The sequence below is a fragment of the Artemia franciscana genome, chromosome 21 (assembly GCF_032884065.1).
Source record: "Artemia franciscana chromosome 21, ASM3288406v1, whole genome shotgun sequence".
Classification (NCBI taxonomy): Eukaryota; Metazoa; Arthropoda; class Branchiopoda; order Anostraca; family Artemiidae; genus Artemia; species Artemia franciscana.
The window spans coordinates 13,480,891-13,499,660 of NC_088883.1; the positions used below are offsets into that span (position 1 = coordinate 13,480,891).

The window sequence follows — 18,770 nt, forward strand, 5'->3', positions numbered from 1 at the left end:
CTTAATTTTTTAATACAGTATTTTAGGGTCTGCTAATAACATCTACTCAAAGCAGATGCTATTCCAAAACCATCTCTAATGTGAACCAATGACAATACCCAATCCGATTTACCACAGTTCAACATGTTATATATAATGATATCTGTTATAAACTGTTCAGAATGACTCGTTTCCATGCAATAAACATTGATAGAGAATCCATAACTACTAATGCTTCTTCAAGTAAACAAACTATATTATAGGTTTTTTTCAAATGCCACCACATATAGGCTAGCCTAGTAGGCAATGCTAAATTTTCAAGCTTGCATCTTTTCAAATTTCCAGGCCAAAAGTGATAATTGTTAGTTAACATTTGTGTCTCTACAAACTAACAAAAAGTAGTTACAAAAAATGCGAATTAATAATAAGATGGTAGAAAAACAACAACAATTACTCTAATAGAAAAAAAAAAAAACTTTGTCAATAGACGGTACTGCATTAGCTTCTTGAAAAAAGAAATTAATTCCCCGTAATCAGCATACCAATCACATAGAATAAGAAACTGTTGAGAAACAAAACGTTGACGCGGTACGCTTTAATCGAAATTATCGATTATCTAATCGAATTATCAAATTTAATCGAAATTACCGACTAAATTGGAATTAGTGCCACCGGTAATGCAGCGTTGCCCATTGGAACAAGAAAAACTAAAAACAAGTTTGATTTAATCTTTTTATTTGGATTTCAATTAAAGATATTAAATTTATACAGAACCAGTCAAGAATTTTTTAAACAGTGTTACTTCTCAAAACAACACTTCTCAAAAACAGAACTTCTCAAAAACAACAATTACTCTAATAGAAAAAAAAACACTTTGTCAATAGACGGTACTGCATTAGCTTCTTGAAAAAAGAAATTAATTCCCCGTAATCAGCATACCAATGAGATAGAATAAGAAACTGTTGAGAAACAAAATGTTGACGCGGTACGCTTTAATCGAAATTATCGATTATCTAATCGAATTATCAAATTTAATCGAAATTACCGACTAAATTGGAATTACTGCCACCGGTAATGCAGCGTTGCCCATTGGAACAAGAAAAACTAAAAACAAGTTTGATTTAATCTGAAAAAAGAAATTAATTCCCCGTAATCAGCATACCAATCAGATAGAATAAGAAACTGTTGAGAAACAAAATGTTGACGCGGTACGCTTTAATCGAAATTATCGATAATCTAATCGAATTATCAAATTTAATCGAAATTACCGACTAAATTGGAATTAGTGCCACAGGTAATGCAGCGTTGCTCATTGGAACAAGAAAAACTTAAAACAAGTTTGATTTAATCTTTTTATTTGGATTTCAATTAAAGATATTAAATTTATACAGAACCAGTCAAGAATTTTTTAAACAGTGTTACTTCTCAAAACAAACACTTCTCTAAAACAGAACTTCTCAAAAACAACAATTACTCTAATAGAAAAAAAAACACTTTATCAATAGACGGTACTGCATTAGCTTCTTGAAAAAAGAAATTAATTCCCCGTAATCAGCATACCAATGAGATAGAATAAGAAACTGTTGAGAAACAAAATGTTGACGCGTACGCTTTAATCGAAATTATCGATTATCTAATCGAATTATCAAATTTAATCGAAATTACCGACTAAATTGGAATTACTGCCACCGGTAATGCAGCGTTGCCCATTGGAACAAGAAAAACTAAAAACAAGTTTGATTTAATCTGAAAAAGAAATTAATTCCCGTAATCAGCATACCAATCAGATAGAATAAGAAACTGTTGAGAAACAAAATGTTGACGCGGTACGCTTTAATCGAAATTATCGATTATCTAATCGAATTATCAAATTTAATCGAAATTACCGACTAAATTGGAATTAGTGCCACCGGTAATGCAGCGTTGCCCATTGGAACAAAAAAAAACTAAAAACAAGTTTGATTTAATCTTTTTATTTGGATTTCAATTAAAGATATTAAATTTATACAGAACCAGTCAAGAATTTTTTAAACAGTGTTACTTCTCAAAACAACACTTCTCTAAAACAGAACTTCTCAAAAACAACAATTACTCTAATAGAAAAAAAAACACTTTGTCAATAGACGGTACTGCATTAGCTTCTTGAAAAAAGAAATTAATTCCCCGTAATCAGCATACCAATGAGATAGAATAAGAAACTGTTGAGAAACAAAATGTTGACGCGGTACGCTTTAATCGAAATTATCGATTATCTAATCGAATTATCAAATTTAATCGAAATTACCGACTAAATTGGAATTACTGCCACCGGTAATGCAGCGTTGCCCATTGGAACAAGAAAAACTAAAAACAAGTTTGATTTAATCTGAAAAAAGAAATTAATTCCCCGTAATCAGCATACCAATCAGATAGAATAAGAAACTGTTGAGAAACAAAATGTTGACGCGGTACGCTTTAATCGAAATTATCGATTATCTAATCGAATTATCAAATTTAATCGAAATTACCGACTAAATTGGAATTAGTGCCACCGGTAATGCAGCGTTGCCCATTGGAACAAGAAAAACTAAAAACAAGTTTGATTTAATCTTTTTATTTGGATTTCAATTAAAGATATTAAATTTATACAGAACCAGTCAAGAATTTTTTTAAACAGTGTTACTTCTCAAAACAACACTTCTCAAAAACAGAACTTCTCAAAAACAACAATTACTCTAATAGAAAAAAAAAAACACTTTGTCAATAGACGGTACTGCATTAGCTTCTTGAAAAAAGAAATTAATTCCCCGTAATCAGCATACCAATGAGATAGAATAAGAAACTGTTGAGAAACAAAATGTTGACGCGATACGCTTTAATCGAAATTATCGATTATCTAATCGAATTATCAAATTTAATCGAAATTACCGACTAAATTGGAATTACTGCCACCGGTAATGCAGCGTTGCCCATTGGAACAAGAAAAACTAAAAACAAGTTTGATTTAATCTGAAAAAAGAAATTAATTCCCCGTAATCAGCATACCAATCAGATAGAATAAGAAACTGTTGAGAAACAAAATGTTGACGCGGTACGCTTTAATCGAAATTACCGACTAAATTGGAATTAGTGCCACCGGTAAGGCAGCGTTGCCCATTGGAACAAGAAAAACTAAAAACAAGTTCGATTTAATCTTTTTATTTGGATTTCAATTAAAGATCTTAAATTTATACAGAACCAGTCAAGAATTTTTTAAACAGTGTTATTTTCGTTTCAAACGTTTCGTTTTTTTTGTTTTTTTTTAGAACCTCTCAACAGTACTTCTCAAAACAACACTTCTCAAAAACAGAACTTCTCAAAAACAACAATTACTCTAATAGAAAAAAAACACTTTGTCAATAGACGGTACTGCATTAGCTTCTTGAAAAAAGAAATTAATTCCCCGTAATCAGCGTAAAAAAATTGGAATTACTGCCACCGGTAATGCAGCGTTGGCCATTGGAACAAGAAAAACTAAAAACAAGTTTGATTTAATCTTTTTATTTGGATTTCGATTAAAGATCTTAAATTTATACAGAACCAGTCAAGAATTTTTTAAACAGTGTTATTTTCGTTTCAACCTAGTTTTATTGATTATAAATAGTTCCAACTAGGCTACAATAGAGAAAATGATGTAATTTCAAAAGCAAGTACACTAGTGTGTACACAAACATTATGCAACACTAACCTTTTGCAAAACAACACTAACCTGTTGGATTTATTCACAAAGTGGTTTTTATACCTTCAGCCCAATTTTAAGGAAAAATAAAAGATAAAAGCAGAAAATATTGTACCTCAATTTTATATGGCGTTTTTGTTGTTTTGTTTTTTTCAGAGCCTCTCAACAGTTTCCTATTATCTTTAATAAGAAAAAAAAACAGAGAAAGAAAAAAAGGTTTAAAAAAGAAATAGTATAAGCCAAAATTTTAGGCAACATTTTTGGCAACAATGTATCCGATAAAAACTCCAATTAGAACTACAACAATTGTGAAGACTGGATTTGAATAATAAGTTGGGAAAGGCTGGAAAATTGATTGATCACCATTAACAAATCTGTTCAGTTCTCTTTTCCAATTTTCCTCCTTCTCCTTACAATTGCACAATTGTATTCCCTCCGTAAAATTCTTTGTCGTGTCACTTACGATTTTTAAATTCTCAATCATCTCTCTTGCTGCTTCATTCAGCCACTGAAATAAAACAATTATAAAAGAATATATAATAAATAAATAATTAATCATATTTTTAATTAGTTTATTTTACATTTTCGTTATATTATATGTAAATATATCTATATTTACGATCATATATATAAATATATATATATATATATATATATATATATATATATATATATATATATATATATATATATACTAACTGTTGGGGTGGCACTTCGCACCCCCAAGCCCCCCCGCGCGCGTAAGTCGTTACGCGCCATTGTAGTTGTGTCCCTGTGTCCCACCTGTGAAGGGATATCTATATATATATGTGTGTGTGTGTGTGTGTGTGTGTGTTTTTAACTACGTAAAACATGCGAATATACAACATTCTTCGCTGTCCCATTGTCTGTGCATATAAATAGATTGTAAGGTTTACTGACTCTTGAACATGCTACATATAATTATCCATGGGACAAACAATCCGTATACAGATCTATACCTCATTATTCTAATGATGTATCCCTGTGTCCCGGTCGTCATTTAAATTCCCTGTGTCCCGGTCGTGATTTGTGTCTCGGTGTCCCGGTATGTAATTTCATCAGTTGACAAACATGACGTCAGTCGACAAACAACTTCATGACGCATACAGCTCAATCCTGATAACGACGTCAGTCGACACACAAACATGACGTCACTCGACACAAACACAACTTACATATATATATATACTAGCTGTTGGAGTGGCGCTTCGCGCCACCCCAGCACCTAGTTGGTGGGGGCGCTTCGCGCCTCCCCAAGCCCCCCCGCGCGCGTAAGTCGTTACGCACCATATTAGTTACGCGCCATTGTAGTTGTGTCCCTATGTCCCACCTGTGAATATAGATATATATATATATATATATATATATATGTTTTTAACTACGTAAAACTTGCGAATATACAACATTCTTTTCTGTCCCATTGCCTGTGCATATAAATAGAATTTCAGGTTTAACGACTCTTGAACATGCAACATATAATGGTCCATGGGAAAACAATCCGTATTCAGATCTATACCTCATGATTCTAATGATTGCCCTTGAGCTTTGTTGATGATGATTGCTAATCAACGATTCCCTGTGTCGCCATCGGCATTTATATATCCCCCTGAGCCCCCCCCCCCCCCCGGCGTCCCTGTTGTAGTTGTGTCCCGGTCGTCATTTGTGTCCCGGTCTGTATATACATTCGTTTTTGAATTGGTCTTTTTTTAGGTTTTAGTTTTTTACCTTTTTTTTAGTTTTTTTTTTCTTTTTATGGTTTTGTTTTTCTCCTTTATTTTTCATTTTTTTTCCGTTTTCATTTTATTTTCTTTTTTAGTTTTTTTTTGCTTTTTAGCTTTTATAGCTTTTTTAGTTTTTTATTAGTTTTTAGTTTTTTTTTCTTTTTAGTTTTTTTGTAGTTTTTACCTTTTTTTTAGTTTTTAATATTTTTTTACTTATGTCCTGGTCGTCATTTATACTCCCTGTGTCCCGGTCGTCATTTGTGTCCCGGTGCTTTGTTGATGGTGATTGCTAATCGAACATTCCTTGTGTCCCGGTCGTCATTTATATTCCCTATGTGCCGGTGTCCCGGTCGTCATTTGTGTCCAGATGTCCCGGTCTGTAATTTCGTCAGTCGAAAACATGACGTCAGTCGACACAGAAACATGACGTCACCTGACAGACAGACACAGATCCACAGACAGACAACTTATTTATATATATATACTAGCTGTTGGGGTGGCGCTTCGCGCCACCCCAACACCTAGTTGGTGGGGGCGCTTCGCGCCCCCCCCCAAGCCCCCCCCGCGCGCGTAAGTCGTTACGCGCCATATTAGTTACGTGCCATTGTAGTTGTGTCCCTATGTCCCACCTGTGAATATAGATATATTTATATATATATATATATATATATATATATATATATATATTTATATATATATATATATATATATATATATATATATATATATATATATATATATATATATATATATATATATATATATATATATATATATATATATATATATATATATATATATATATATATATATATATATATATATATATATATATATATATATATATATATATATATATATATATATATATATATATATATATATATATATCATGAAAAGAGAAATCACCAATGCTACAGCACAAACACAAAAAAAAAGAGACAGAAAGAGACAGAAAAAAAAGAGACAGAAGGAGAAAAGGAAGACTGTTTTCCTAAAGTAGTGATTAATATAGACCAGCACTTGAATGAGGCCTTAACCCTACTCATCCATACAATCATATATATATCCATACTCATCCATATATATATATATATATATATATATATATATATATATATATATATATGTTTTTAACTACGTAAAACTTGCGAATATACAACATTCTTTGCTGTCCCATTGTCTGTGCATATAGATAGAATGTCAGGTTTAACGACTCTTGAACATGCAACATATAATGGTCCATGGGAAAACAATCCGTATTCAGATCTATACCTCATGATTCTAATGATTGCCCTTGAGCTATGTTGAAGGTGATTGCTAATCGACGATTCCCTGTGTCGCCATCGTCATTTATATATCCCCCTGAGCCCCCCGGAGTCCCTGTTGTAGTTGTGTCCCTGTGTCCCGGTCGTCATTTGTGTCCCGGTCTGTATATACATTCGTTTTTGAATTGGTCTTTTTTTAGGTTTTAGTTTTTTACCTTTAATTTGTGTCCCGGTGCTTTGTTGATGGTGATTGCTAATCGAACATTCCTTGTGTCCCGGTCGTCATTTATATTCTCCATGTGCCGGTGTCCCGGTCGTCATTTGTGTCCCGATGTCCCGGTCTGTAATTTCGTCAGTCGAAAACATGACGTCAGTCGACACAGAAACATGAAGTCACCTAACAGATCCACAGACAGACAACTTATTTTTATATATATAGATATATATGTATATATTTTCTTTTTAGTTTTTTTGTAGTTTTTACCTTTTTTAGTTTTTTTCTTCTTTTGTATTAATGCTAAAGCCAAGGTTCAAACCTGGAGCCTCTCGGACCTAGAACCTGAAACATAACGCTTTACCAACTCATCTACTTCGGCTTGAATACATTCGTTTTGAGCAGCTTCCTCGGGTGTTGCCATTGTAGGTTCTTCAGTCATTTTACAATTAGAAATTTCTCTTTCAACGGTCTTCTTACAATTAAAAATTTGTCTTTGAACGATATTCTTAAATACCTGTGTCCTGGTCGTCATTTACATTCCCTGTGTCCCGGTCGTCATTTGTGTCCCGGTATCCCAGTCTGTAATTTCTCTTTGAGTGTCCCGGTCGTTATTTATATTCCCTCTGTCCCGGTCGTCATTTGTGTCCCGGTCTGTAATTTCTCTTTGAGTGTTTTTTCTTTTTAGTATTTTTTAGTTTTTTACATTTTTTCTTTTTTCAGTTTTCTTTTTCTTCTTTATTTTTCAGCTTCACTATGAAATACATATCGCCGAACCTTTGTTTTTTTTAACTAAAATCTGGTAGGCATTGATGACCTTATCCAAGTCAAAATCCCAAACCCAATCATCATCGCTATCATTTTCAGTTTTGATGTTTTGACTCTCGCTGTCCAGGTGGATCTTCATCTAACTGCGCGGTTTTGCGTTCTTTATCCTCAAGCCTGTTTCCTTGCCGTTCTTTTGATTCCTCGGCACGCTTTCTTTTCTGACTTTCTCTATCAGCAGCAAGTTTTTTGGCATAGACTCTTTGAGCATCTTCATCGGCTTTTGCCATGGTAAGTTCATCAGTCATTGTAAACTTAAACATTAATAGATTTCTACGTGAACATATGTCTTAAATATCTTGAATGACGTCACCGTCAAAGCAAAAATGACGACAACTAATTTCATGACGTCAGTCAACACAGAAACATGACGTCACCTGATCCACAGACAGACAACTTATTTTTATATATATAGAAGATATATATATCTATATATATATATATATATATATATATATATATATATATATATATATATATATATATATATATATACATATATATATATATATATATATATATATATATATATATATATATATATATATATATATATATATATATATATATATATATATATATATCCTTCCTTGGGAATATGGGGCCCAGGGTTCAATCCCCACCGCAGCAAAGTTGGGCGACAAGCATGCTACTTGTCCCTGTAAAAAACACCCAGCAACTGAAACGTCAATTCGACACCCTATGCGCCAGAAATGGCTCTGGAGAATCTTTATCCTTATCCTTATATATATACATTACATAAGAAAAAAACTAGTTTTTCTAACTGAAAGTAAGGAGCGACATTAAAACTTAAAACGAACAAAAATTACTCCATATATGAAATGGGTTGTCCCCTCCGCAATCTTTCGCTCTTTACGCTAAAGTCTGACTCTTTACCACAGTTCTGCTTTTTAAAACAATTAAAAGCTTTAGCATAAAGAGCGAGGGATTGCGGAGTGCAAAGTGCAAAGTTTTTTTATAGTAATTTTAGAAAATCCTGCGCCCTTTTCATTTAATTTCGGTTCCCCCATGACGTATTTCTCCAAGGAAAGATCCTCCCATATAGCTCCCTCCCCTCAACCCCATCCCAAAAACCAAAAAAAAAATCCACTGAAAACGCTGTACACTTCCCAGTAACCATTATTATATGTAAAAACTGGCCGGAGTTTGTAAATTGCAGCCCCTCCCCCAGGGACTGTGGGGGAGTAAGTCATTCCCAAAGACATAGTTATTATGGTTTTTGACTATGCGGAACAAAATGGCTATCTCAAAATTTTGATCCGTTGACTTTGGAGAAAAATGAGCGTGGGAGGGGGCCTAGGTGCCCTCCAATTTTTTCGGTCACTTAAAAAGGGCACTAGAACTTTTCATTTCCGTTAGAATGAGCCCTCTTGCGACATTCTAGGACCACTTGGTCGATACGATGACCCCTGCGAAAAAAAAAAATCAAAAAATAAACATGCACCCGTGATTTGTCTTCTGGCAAAAAACACGAAATTCCACATTTTTGTAGATATGAGCTTGAAACTTCTACAATAGGGTTCTCTGATACGCTGAATCTGATGGTGTGATTTATGTTAAGATTCTATGACTTCTAGGGGTTCTTTCCCCCTATTTTTCAAATTAAGGCAAATTTTCTCAGGCTCATAACTTCTGATGGGTAAGACTAAACTTGATTAAACTTATATAATTAAAAGCAGCATTGAAATGTAATTCTTTTGATGTAGGTATTGATATCAAAACCCCATTTTTTAGAGTTTTGGTCGCTATTGAGCCGGGTCGCTCCTTACTACAGTTCGTTACCACGAACTGTTCGATATATATTTTTAGAAATATCAATGAAATCCTTACAATTTAAGACCAAAATATCATCTAAATATCTTTTATTATTTGACAAAACGTATTTTAAATTATTTGGATTATTCTTATCCATCATATATTTATATTCTAGTTGACTTAAAAACAAGTCAGCTATAAATGGGCTGGCATTCCCCCCCACGGGAATTCCCACGATTTGCTTGTACAAATCACCACCAAATCTTATATAAGTATTGTATAAAACAAATTCTAATAACTTAAAAATCATATCCAAGCTGTAACATCTCAAGTTAACTGTAGTCTTAAAGCAGTTTGTCCATAGGCTATAGCTTTTTTAGAACCTTTGTGTCTATTTTTAGTCTATTTTTAAGAACCTTTTACTAGATAAGAGGAAAGATTTCTTGATAACCGTTTTTAAATTATCTAATACTACAATAAGTGATAAATTAGTATACATTGTCGCAAAATCGAAAGACTCAATTCTTTTAGCTGAAACCATTGTTAAAGAATCTTATCATCTGCAGTGAATTATTAACACTCCAATATGGATTAAAATTAGAAAATTTTTTAATACCAAAACAAAAGGTTTTAAGTTTATTTATAATTTCCTTTAAAATTAAAGAGAGGTCAGTAGCTGCAATGCGGGTTGGACATTTAGCTGCTCCAGCAATAAACCGTGGCTTAGGGGAATTCTTATGAAATTTTACAGTCCAATATAGGAAAGGGAACTTTTTATCTTTGTCATTTATTTTAATATTAAAATTTTTCAAAAAGTATTTCTTCAGTCTTTTCAATTAAATTCTCATCCTCTAAATTTACCTTTTCGTAAACATTAGTTGTGCATAACTCCCTTTTTAAGATATCACAATACAACTTTTGACAAATTATGGCAAAATTATTATTAGCTTTATCCACTGGCACAATTACAAATTCATTCTGTAGATTAGCAATTGCTTGTTTAATCTTAGCATTATAAAATATATAGCATTATAAAATCATTGCTACTATTGCAGGAAAGCTTGAAAGAATGTGGAAGAATGTAAAAGCTTGAATAGTCAAATAATATATTCTAACATATATTCTGTTATATCTGATTTCAACTTTTGATTAGACTTCTCACTAAACTTTAAAAGGCTACAGATGCAAAAATTGTACGACCAACTTAGGAATATAGAAATGGCACCATGAATCGCCCCCAGTTTTAAGCACCATGAGACTTAAAATTCATCACACAAAATCTTAAAAAAAGAACAAAAAAAAACACCCGAGTCTTTAAAGCAAAGTATATTCAAACCTTTGAGAGCTCGGCGTCAGTCATTGGAGGGAGGTCCAAAATACACTTCAACTTCCAAACATGTATGTCCTCTGGTGCAACTTCCTTCCACTGGAAAACGCATTAAATATTAAAAATTATACCAATTAAATGTAGAAAAATAAAGAATTATTTAAAAATTAAAATATAAAAGTAATAAAATAGAGAAATTTTAAAAGAAACGAAAGGCGCTAACAAGATTTGACTGTTCAAATTTGTTAGGTGGAAACCAACGCAACCATACATATGTTTAAAAATTAGAAAAAATTAGAAGTTAAATTCGAATGAGGATGACATCTATATGTAATATAATATGAAAAAAACTTCGTTTTCTTAAAGAGTTAAAGAGGCTGCGTCCCAAAGTCGAACCTTAAAACGTACAGGAATTAGGAGAGGCAGTTGGGGGGCTGCCACCCCCCAAACCCCCCGCTTTTAAAGACTCATTTGTACAGGTTTTTTGTTGTGGGGGGACTTCAGTGTTACTAATTACTAGTTTCGGCGCAATGGTTCTCCTGTCTTCTTGTGTTTAACATTTTTCGAAGTTATTCCATTATTCATTCATTTCAATTTTTTGTTAATTAAAAGAGGGCCTTTCCGAAGCCAAGAGCGGGGGGTTAGGGGGGCGCCAGCCCCCCACAACAAAAAACCTGTAAAAAAGAGTCTTTAAAAGCGGGGGGTTTGGGGGGCGGCAGCCCCCCAACTGCCTCTCCTAATTCCTGTACGTTTTAAGGTTCGACTTTGGGACGCAGCCTCTTTAACTCTTTAAGAAAACGATTTTTTTTTCATATTATTTCTGTATGTTTTTTTCTGGAATGGAGCTGAATTTTTATGATGCTTGCAGTCATTCTCGCCGTGCCGAGCTGATTATTTTGATGTACTTGAATGTTGATATTCGTAACTTGTAAGAATTTCAAAAATTAACATGGGCTCTTATGGGGAAATGGGTTTTTCTAAGCTAGAAAATCGGGGGGTTAAGATTTCCCAAAGAAACTTTCCAGGAAAATTACTCGGAGAATTCCGCGTCGAATGAGTCTTCGTACACCCTTCGTACATTCCTGTACGTTTTAAGGTTCGACTTTAGGACGCAGCCTCTTTAACTCTTTAAGAAAACGAAATTTTTTTCATATTTTGTGAAAAAAACCGCCCGATAAGGGACTTGAACCCTTGACCCGAGGATTTAAAGTCCCACGCTCTACCAACTGAGCTAACTACCTGCATGTGTGTAAATATAACTTTTAAATTACTTTTAAAAATTACAAATTAACATGGGTTCTTATGGAGAAATGGGTTAATTTAGTGGCTAATGCGTGGTTTCTGGAAAACAGGGAATGAGTTATCGGATCGAGCTGAAATTTCGTGGATAAGCTCCTGGGCCATAGGGGACCTTAACTTGTGAACTTCAGCCCGATCAGACAACGTTAAAGGGGGGGGGGTTGTGGGGTCGAAACTTTCGGGGGGTTAAGATTTTCCTAAGAAACTTTCAAGGGCACTTACTCGGAGAATTCCGCATCGAATGAGTCTTCGTACACCCAGATCCGATGTCGGCTGTGACCTGTAGGCGTGGCAAAAAAAAAGAACATGAAAATTAAGTGGCTATGCGTGGTTTCTGGAAAACAGGGAAGTAGTTATCGGATCGAGCTGAAATTTCACGGATGAGCTCCTGGGCCCTAGGGGACCTTAACTTGTGAATTTCAGCCCGATCGGACAACGTTAAAGGGGGGCTGGGGTTGGTGGGTCGAAACTTTCGGCCAGATTTTCCCCATGAAGGAAAAGTCGGAGGGGGATGAAATTTGGCAGGTTTCTTATTTGGAGCTCGGGCTACGAAATGCATCCCTCCCCATCCCTTTGCGACCACTGGAACCGCAGATCGCTTAACATTGTCGTGGTTCGCCTCTTTATAGAGGCACGAGTGTGCCTCCTTGATGTGGTCCACTGGAAAACGCACAAAATATTTAAATTTTAACCAATTTAATTTAAAAAAATAAAAAATTATTTAAAAATAAAAATATAAAAGTAATAAAACTGAGAAATTTTCAAAGAACCGAAAGGTACTAACAAAATTTGATTGTTCGAATTTGTTAGGTGGAAACCAACACAACCATGCATATTTTTAAAAATTAGGAAAAACTAGAACTTAAATTCGGTTGAGGATGACCTCAATATGTAATATGTGGTCCACTTGAAAACGCATAAAATATTTAAAATTTTAACCAATTGATTGTAGAAAGATAAAAAATTATTTAAAAATAAAAATATAAAGTAACAAAATAAAGAAATTTTCGAAGAACCGAAAGGTGCTAACAAAATTTGATTGTTCGAATTTGTTAGGCGGAAAGTTAAATTCGAATTCGGATAACCTCTATATGTAATTATGTGGTTTTTTGGCAGTAGAGGTACTGAATTGAAGAAAAAAGGAAACATGATTGAATAAAAACAGTGTAAAATAAGCTAAAAACACATAGCCCTAGAGAGCTTAAGAAGGTGTAGCTTATATTTGAAGGTTTAGTTGTCTTTGAAAATCAACAGATTGTTCATGTTTGAATCTTTATGAACAAAAAGCGTTGTTAGAATTAACTAATGCTTATTTTCTTTCAAGCTAAAACACGGCAAAACTGATGAAAGTATTGTCCTGTCCTAAAAGCTTCATAACTTTGAAACAATCGCAAGAAAGATATTGGGGAAAAAACAGGTGGAATAAAACTAAGATGGGTCCCGGTAACAAGAAAATGTTTATATTTCAATGTCCTTGGTACTTTAACTATGAAATATATATCATTTTCTTACTCATAAGCATCATATGGCTTTTCTTCTTTCTCAATGAATTATAAAAAAAAAAAAAAAAAAAAAAAAAAAACAATAGAGATTTCCTCTCTTCTCATTCCCTTAAACAGTAAAGAAAATTAATTCTTTATCTAGTTTCAATTTAAGCTGCTCAAAACTTCCGTAGATTTTTTCAGTCTATCAGAAAATTCTGTGAAAAATCTGATTGGTTCAAATTAGCTGTAGCTAAATCTCGGTATTAGTAAAATCTCATTGCAAGCGGGCCTTAAAGCAATTTTCTCTTTACATTAATTTCAATAACATATTTGTAGTCTTCAATTAGAAAAAAAAAAAAAAATTCATTTTTCCACTCTCTTAAATGCATTTTGGGTAACATAGCTTTTGGAATGCAACAACCCACAGTTGGGTACTTACAAGGTTTTCTAAATTCCTCATTCCCTCATAGCCTAACATAGCTTTTGGAATGCAAAAACTCATAGTTGAGTGCTTACTTTGTTATCTAAATTAGTTATTTCATCATAGCTCAACATAGATTTGGGAAACACCCACAGTTCTTACCACGTTGTCTAAATTGGACAGCCGATCATAGCTTAACATAGCTTTTAGAATACAATTAAATAAAAAAAAAACAAGTTTTTTGAAATGAAAGTAAGGAGCGACGCTAAAACTTAAAACGAACAGAAATTACTCCGAATATGAAAGGGGTTTTTCCTCCTCGACGCCCCACTCCTTACGCTAAAATTTTTTATTGTTTTAAAAAGTAGAGTTGCGAGAAAGAATCAAACTTTAGCGCAAGGAGCGGGGCGTCGAGGAGGAAAAAACCCTTTCATATACGGAGTAATTTCTGTTCGTTTTAAGTTTTAATGTCGCTCCTTACTTTCATTTCAAAAAACTTGTTTTTTTATTTAATTTCTGAAAGTTTTTGAATTAATGTATGTCTGATTTTGGCTCTCCGTACATAAATTATTAAAATGAAATTTGCATATTAATTCTTTTTTGGCTAAATGGCTTTCTCTTAGTTTTGATCAGACGATTTTGAGAAATAAGGGTGGGGAAGGAGGCCTAGTTGTCTTCCAATTTTTCGGTTACTTAAAAAGGCAACTAGATCTTTTAATTTTTAACGAACGTTTTTATAAGTAAAAAAAAAACGCAACTTAAGAATTAACTTACGTAACAAACTTTTATATTCTTATATTTTTGATTATAAATATGAGGGGGTTGGTCCCCTCGTTAATACCTCGCTCTTCACACTAAATCTTGTTTTGTTCCAATTCTTTAAGAATGACCCCTGAATCAGAAAGGCCGTAGAATAAATAGTTGAAATTACTTAAAAAATTTTTAGCATAAAGAGTGAAGTATTTATCAACTCCTAAATACCTCGCTCTTTATGCTAAAGTATTTTTAGAACCCCTCATATGCGTAATAATCTCTGTTCGTTTTAAGTTTTAATGCTTATCGTAACTTTCAATTGAAAAAACTTTTTCATGTTTATATTTTCATTGTTTTTTTTTTAGTAATGCTAGAAAGTCCTTCGCCCTTTTCATTGAATTTCTCTTCCCCCATGAATTATTCCTCCAAGGAAAGATCGTCCCATATAGCCCACTCCCCTGAACCCCACACCCAAACCAAAAAAATCCCCCTGATAACGTCGGTACACTTCCCAGTAACCATTACTGTATGTAAACATTGGCCAAAGTTTGTAACTTGCAGCCCCTCCCCCAGGGACTGTGGGGGGTAAGTCATCCCCAAAGACATAGTTATTATGGTTTTAGACTATGCGGAACAAATTGGCTATCTCAAAATTTTGATCCGTTGACTTTGGTAAAAAAATGAGCGTGGGAGGGGGCCTAGGTGCCCTCCAATTTTTTTGGTCACTTAAAAAGGGCACTAGAACTTTTCATTTCCGTTAGAATGAGCCCTCTTGCAACACTCTAGGACCACTTGGTCGATACGATGACCCCTGAAAAAAAAAAAAAAATAATAAATAAATAAACACGCACCCGTGATTTGTCTTCTGGCAAAAAATACGAAATTCCACATTTTTGTAGATTGGACCTTGAAATTTTTTCTATAGGGTTCTCTGATACGCTGAATCCGATGGTGCGATTTTCGTTAAGATCCTATGACTTTTAGGGGGTATTACCCCCTATTTTCTAAAATAAGGCAAATTTTCTCAGGCTCGTAACTTCTGATGATAAAGACTAAATTTAATGAAACTTATATATTTGAAATCAGCATAAAAATCCAATTCTTTTGAGATATCTTTTAGCATCGAAATTCCGTTTTTTAGAGTTTCGTTTACTATTGAGCCGGGTCGCTCCTTACTACAGTTCGTTACCACGAACTGTTTGACCACCCACAGTTGAGTACTTACCACGTTGTCCAAATTACCACGTTAGCAAATTACAATTACCAAATTACCTCCAAAAGCACTTACCACGTTGTCTAAATTGATCATTCCCTCTGGAACTGCAACAGAAAGCACCTGAAACGTGTCTACTCGTCCTCTTGCAGCTGGATCCTTAATATCAAAAGGCTGCAAACTTACTGGAATAAGGAAAAACCAATTGAAGCTACTGAATCACACTTTCCTGCACAATCACATGGCTGAGCAGGAGAAGAGATTCCTGGGCAACCAGGAGATAAGGACATTGATGCTGTTGACTTCTTTTTAGTTTTTCATACACAATCAGTTTATATAAACTATTTTTATTTGCACCCTACAATAAAAACTGATCCAAGATACCAGGGCAAAAGGGGTGACTGAAATTAAAGCATGTTCTATAGCAAATTCAAAGCTATGCAACTTGAAGATAAATTAGAAGATATAAAAAAACTTAATAAGAAGCTGGCTAAGTTTCAACCACGATGAAGGCCAAAACACATTGAAGAAATTACCCACCACCCTGATTATGATATCATCTAAATAGTATCATATTTTTAGACAATTAATCATGTCCTGAATTTTCTTTCTCCATTCCTTCTTTTCCGATATTTTCGAATTCAGATTTTTTCGTCAGTCCATATTTGTTATTTGATACATTTTAAATTTTTTATTTGATTTTCGAATTTGTTTTCTTAATGCTGAACTAGTCTTGAATTATCATCCATTCTCTCAAAATATCATGCATGTCACCTATTCAACCCTTCCTATGTTAACTAAGCTGCAGATCCTACAATGGAATTGCGTCTCTTTAAATTCAAATAAACTTGCTGATCTTATCCAATGTGCAAATGATAATAGAATTGGAATTATTTGTCTACAAGAGACTAATCTTCATCAGTACAAGAAAATCAAAATGCCTGGGTACAAGTGCTACAGGAAAGATAGATCAACTAACAGAAAGGGAGGGGGTGTGGCAATTTTTGTTCATGTTTCAATCCAACACTCCCCTCAACCCTTAACTATCTACAGGGATGAAATAGATGTTGTAGGTATATTAATTACCTTAGCCAATGGTAACCATCTTGCCATAAAATCCGAGCAAGGACATCCGAAGTATCTTGGAAACAGAATTATCAGGTATTAATACCTTCATTTTTGGTGATTTTAATGCCCATAGTCCTCTCTGGGAACAATCAGCTGGTAGCAACAAAGCAGGAAAAGGAATAGAGTACATATTGTCCAATTTTCCTGACACCTTGATTTTCACTCCATTTGACTTTCAGACCAGGTATAATATTTCTTCTAACTCTTTCTCAACTATAGATTTGCTTCTAGGTCCTTCTTCATATTATGATTTAGTTCAGATGGTAAAGGTGTCGTCTCTTCAATCTGATCATTGTGCAATTCTTGCATCATTTCAAGATTTATGCTACACTCCCAAACCCTATGTCCCTACATTTATCAACTCCAAAGGTAATTGGCCCCTTTTTCATGAGATATTAAATGAAGTGGATTTTTCCTTTGTTTCTCCTAATTATGATATTAATGCCATTGACTCTAATTTGAGATCAATCCTGCTGGAGTCAGCTAAATTGGCAATTCCAATGACTAGGGTACATTTTCACAATGGCTCCAAAAGACCCAAGAATTGGTGGAATGATGAGTGTAGGGTTGCAGTTCTGGCAAAAAGAAAGGCTCGTAAAATGTTTCAAAAGCACCCATCTCAGTCAACAGCAATCTCTTATAAGCAGTCATGTGCTAAGGTGAAACTAATTTGTAAGAGAGCTAAACAGAGTACATGGCTGAATTTCAGCTCAAGTATCAGTTTTAGAACCCCAATTTCAAAGGTCCACAATTTCATTAGCCAACTAAATAGTGGAAAGCAGCCTAATGATGACCGTAGATATGATATCATTCAGGATGGATATCCGATTGTCTCAGATAAAAAGAAGGCAGATCTGTTTACTGATGTTTTTAAAAATGATTGCTCAGATTTTCATCCCAGCCGACCTCCTTTTTGTAATCTCCCTCTTACCTGTTCTTATAAGGGTACTCTGATGAAACCCTTTTCCCAAGATGAATTTTGTGTAGCACTTAATTCTCTTAACATCAAGTCTTCCCCAGGTTATGAAAGTCAACAATCTCTTTCCTAGTGAACAAACAGGTTTCAGAAAAGAACATAGCTCTTTAGACAACATTACCCGGCTAGAAATTGATATTTGTAACTCTCTCAAAATAAGACATGTCACAATGACTGTTCTGTTTGACTGGTCTAATGCCTATGGAAATGTAGTCCACAATAAATTATTGGAAATCCTAATAAATCTTGACTTCCCGTATCCTTTTATAAGTTTTATAAAGTCTTTTCTAACTGATAGATATTTTTACGTTCAAGTAAATCAGTCTAGAAGTGAGCAATGCCCCATTACGAGAGGACTTCCTCAAGGTGCAATATTGAGTCCTCTTCTATTCAACTTGTATGTTTCTGAATTTCAAGTATCTCATGCATCATTTGGCCTTTATGCAGATGATTTGATCATTTGGAAGTCAGGAAGGGATATTAGCCTTCTTCAAAGCCTTATTCAACAGGATATAAGTTTAGTCCAGAGATTCTCTTTAGCATTTGGCTTCCCAATCTCAATCAGTAAAACTAAAGCCATTATATTTACTAATGGTACTAAAGATCCTCCAAATCCACTGACAATTTTCTCAAGGGAGATACCATATTGCAATTCAGTGAGGTTACTT

At 34.0% G+C, this 18,770-nt stretch overlaps 1 protein-coding gene across 6 annotated transcripts in view; it reads right to left on the reverse strand.

The window, feature by feature from the left end:
* Window positions 1–697: 697 nt before the first annotated feature.
* LOC136040833 (vesicle-associated membrane protein-associated protein B/C-like) overlaps window positions 698–18,770 on the reverse strand; it is a 34,777-nt gene continuing 16,704 nt past the window's right edge. For all 6 annotated transcript variants that reach the window (XM_065725170.1, XM_065725174.1, XM_065725169.1 and 3 more), the window contains exons 3-5: window positions 16,074–16,183; window positions 10,838–10,927; window positions 698–4,184 (exon numbers count right to left, since the gene is read on the reverse strand). In XM_065725170.1, coding sequence (XP_065581242.1) covers window positions 3,924–4,184; window positions 10,838–10,927; window positions 16,074–16,183 — 461 coding nt within the window. In that variant the 3' untranslated portion in view covers window positions 698–3,923. The remainder of the gene's footprint in view (window positions 4,185–10,837; window positions 10,928–16,073; window positions 16,184–18,770) is intronic.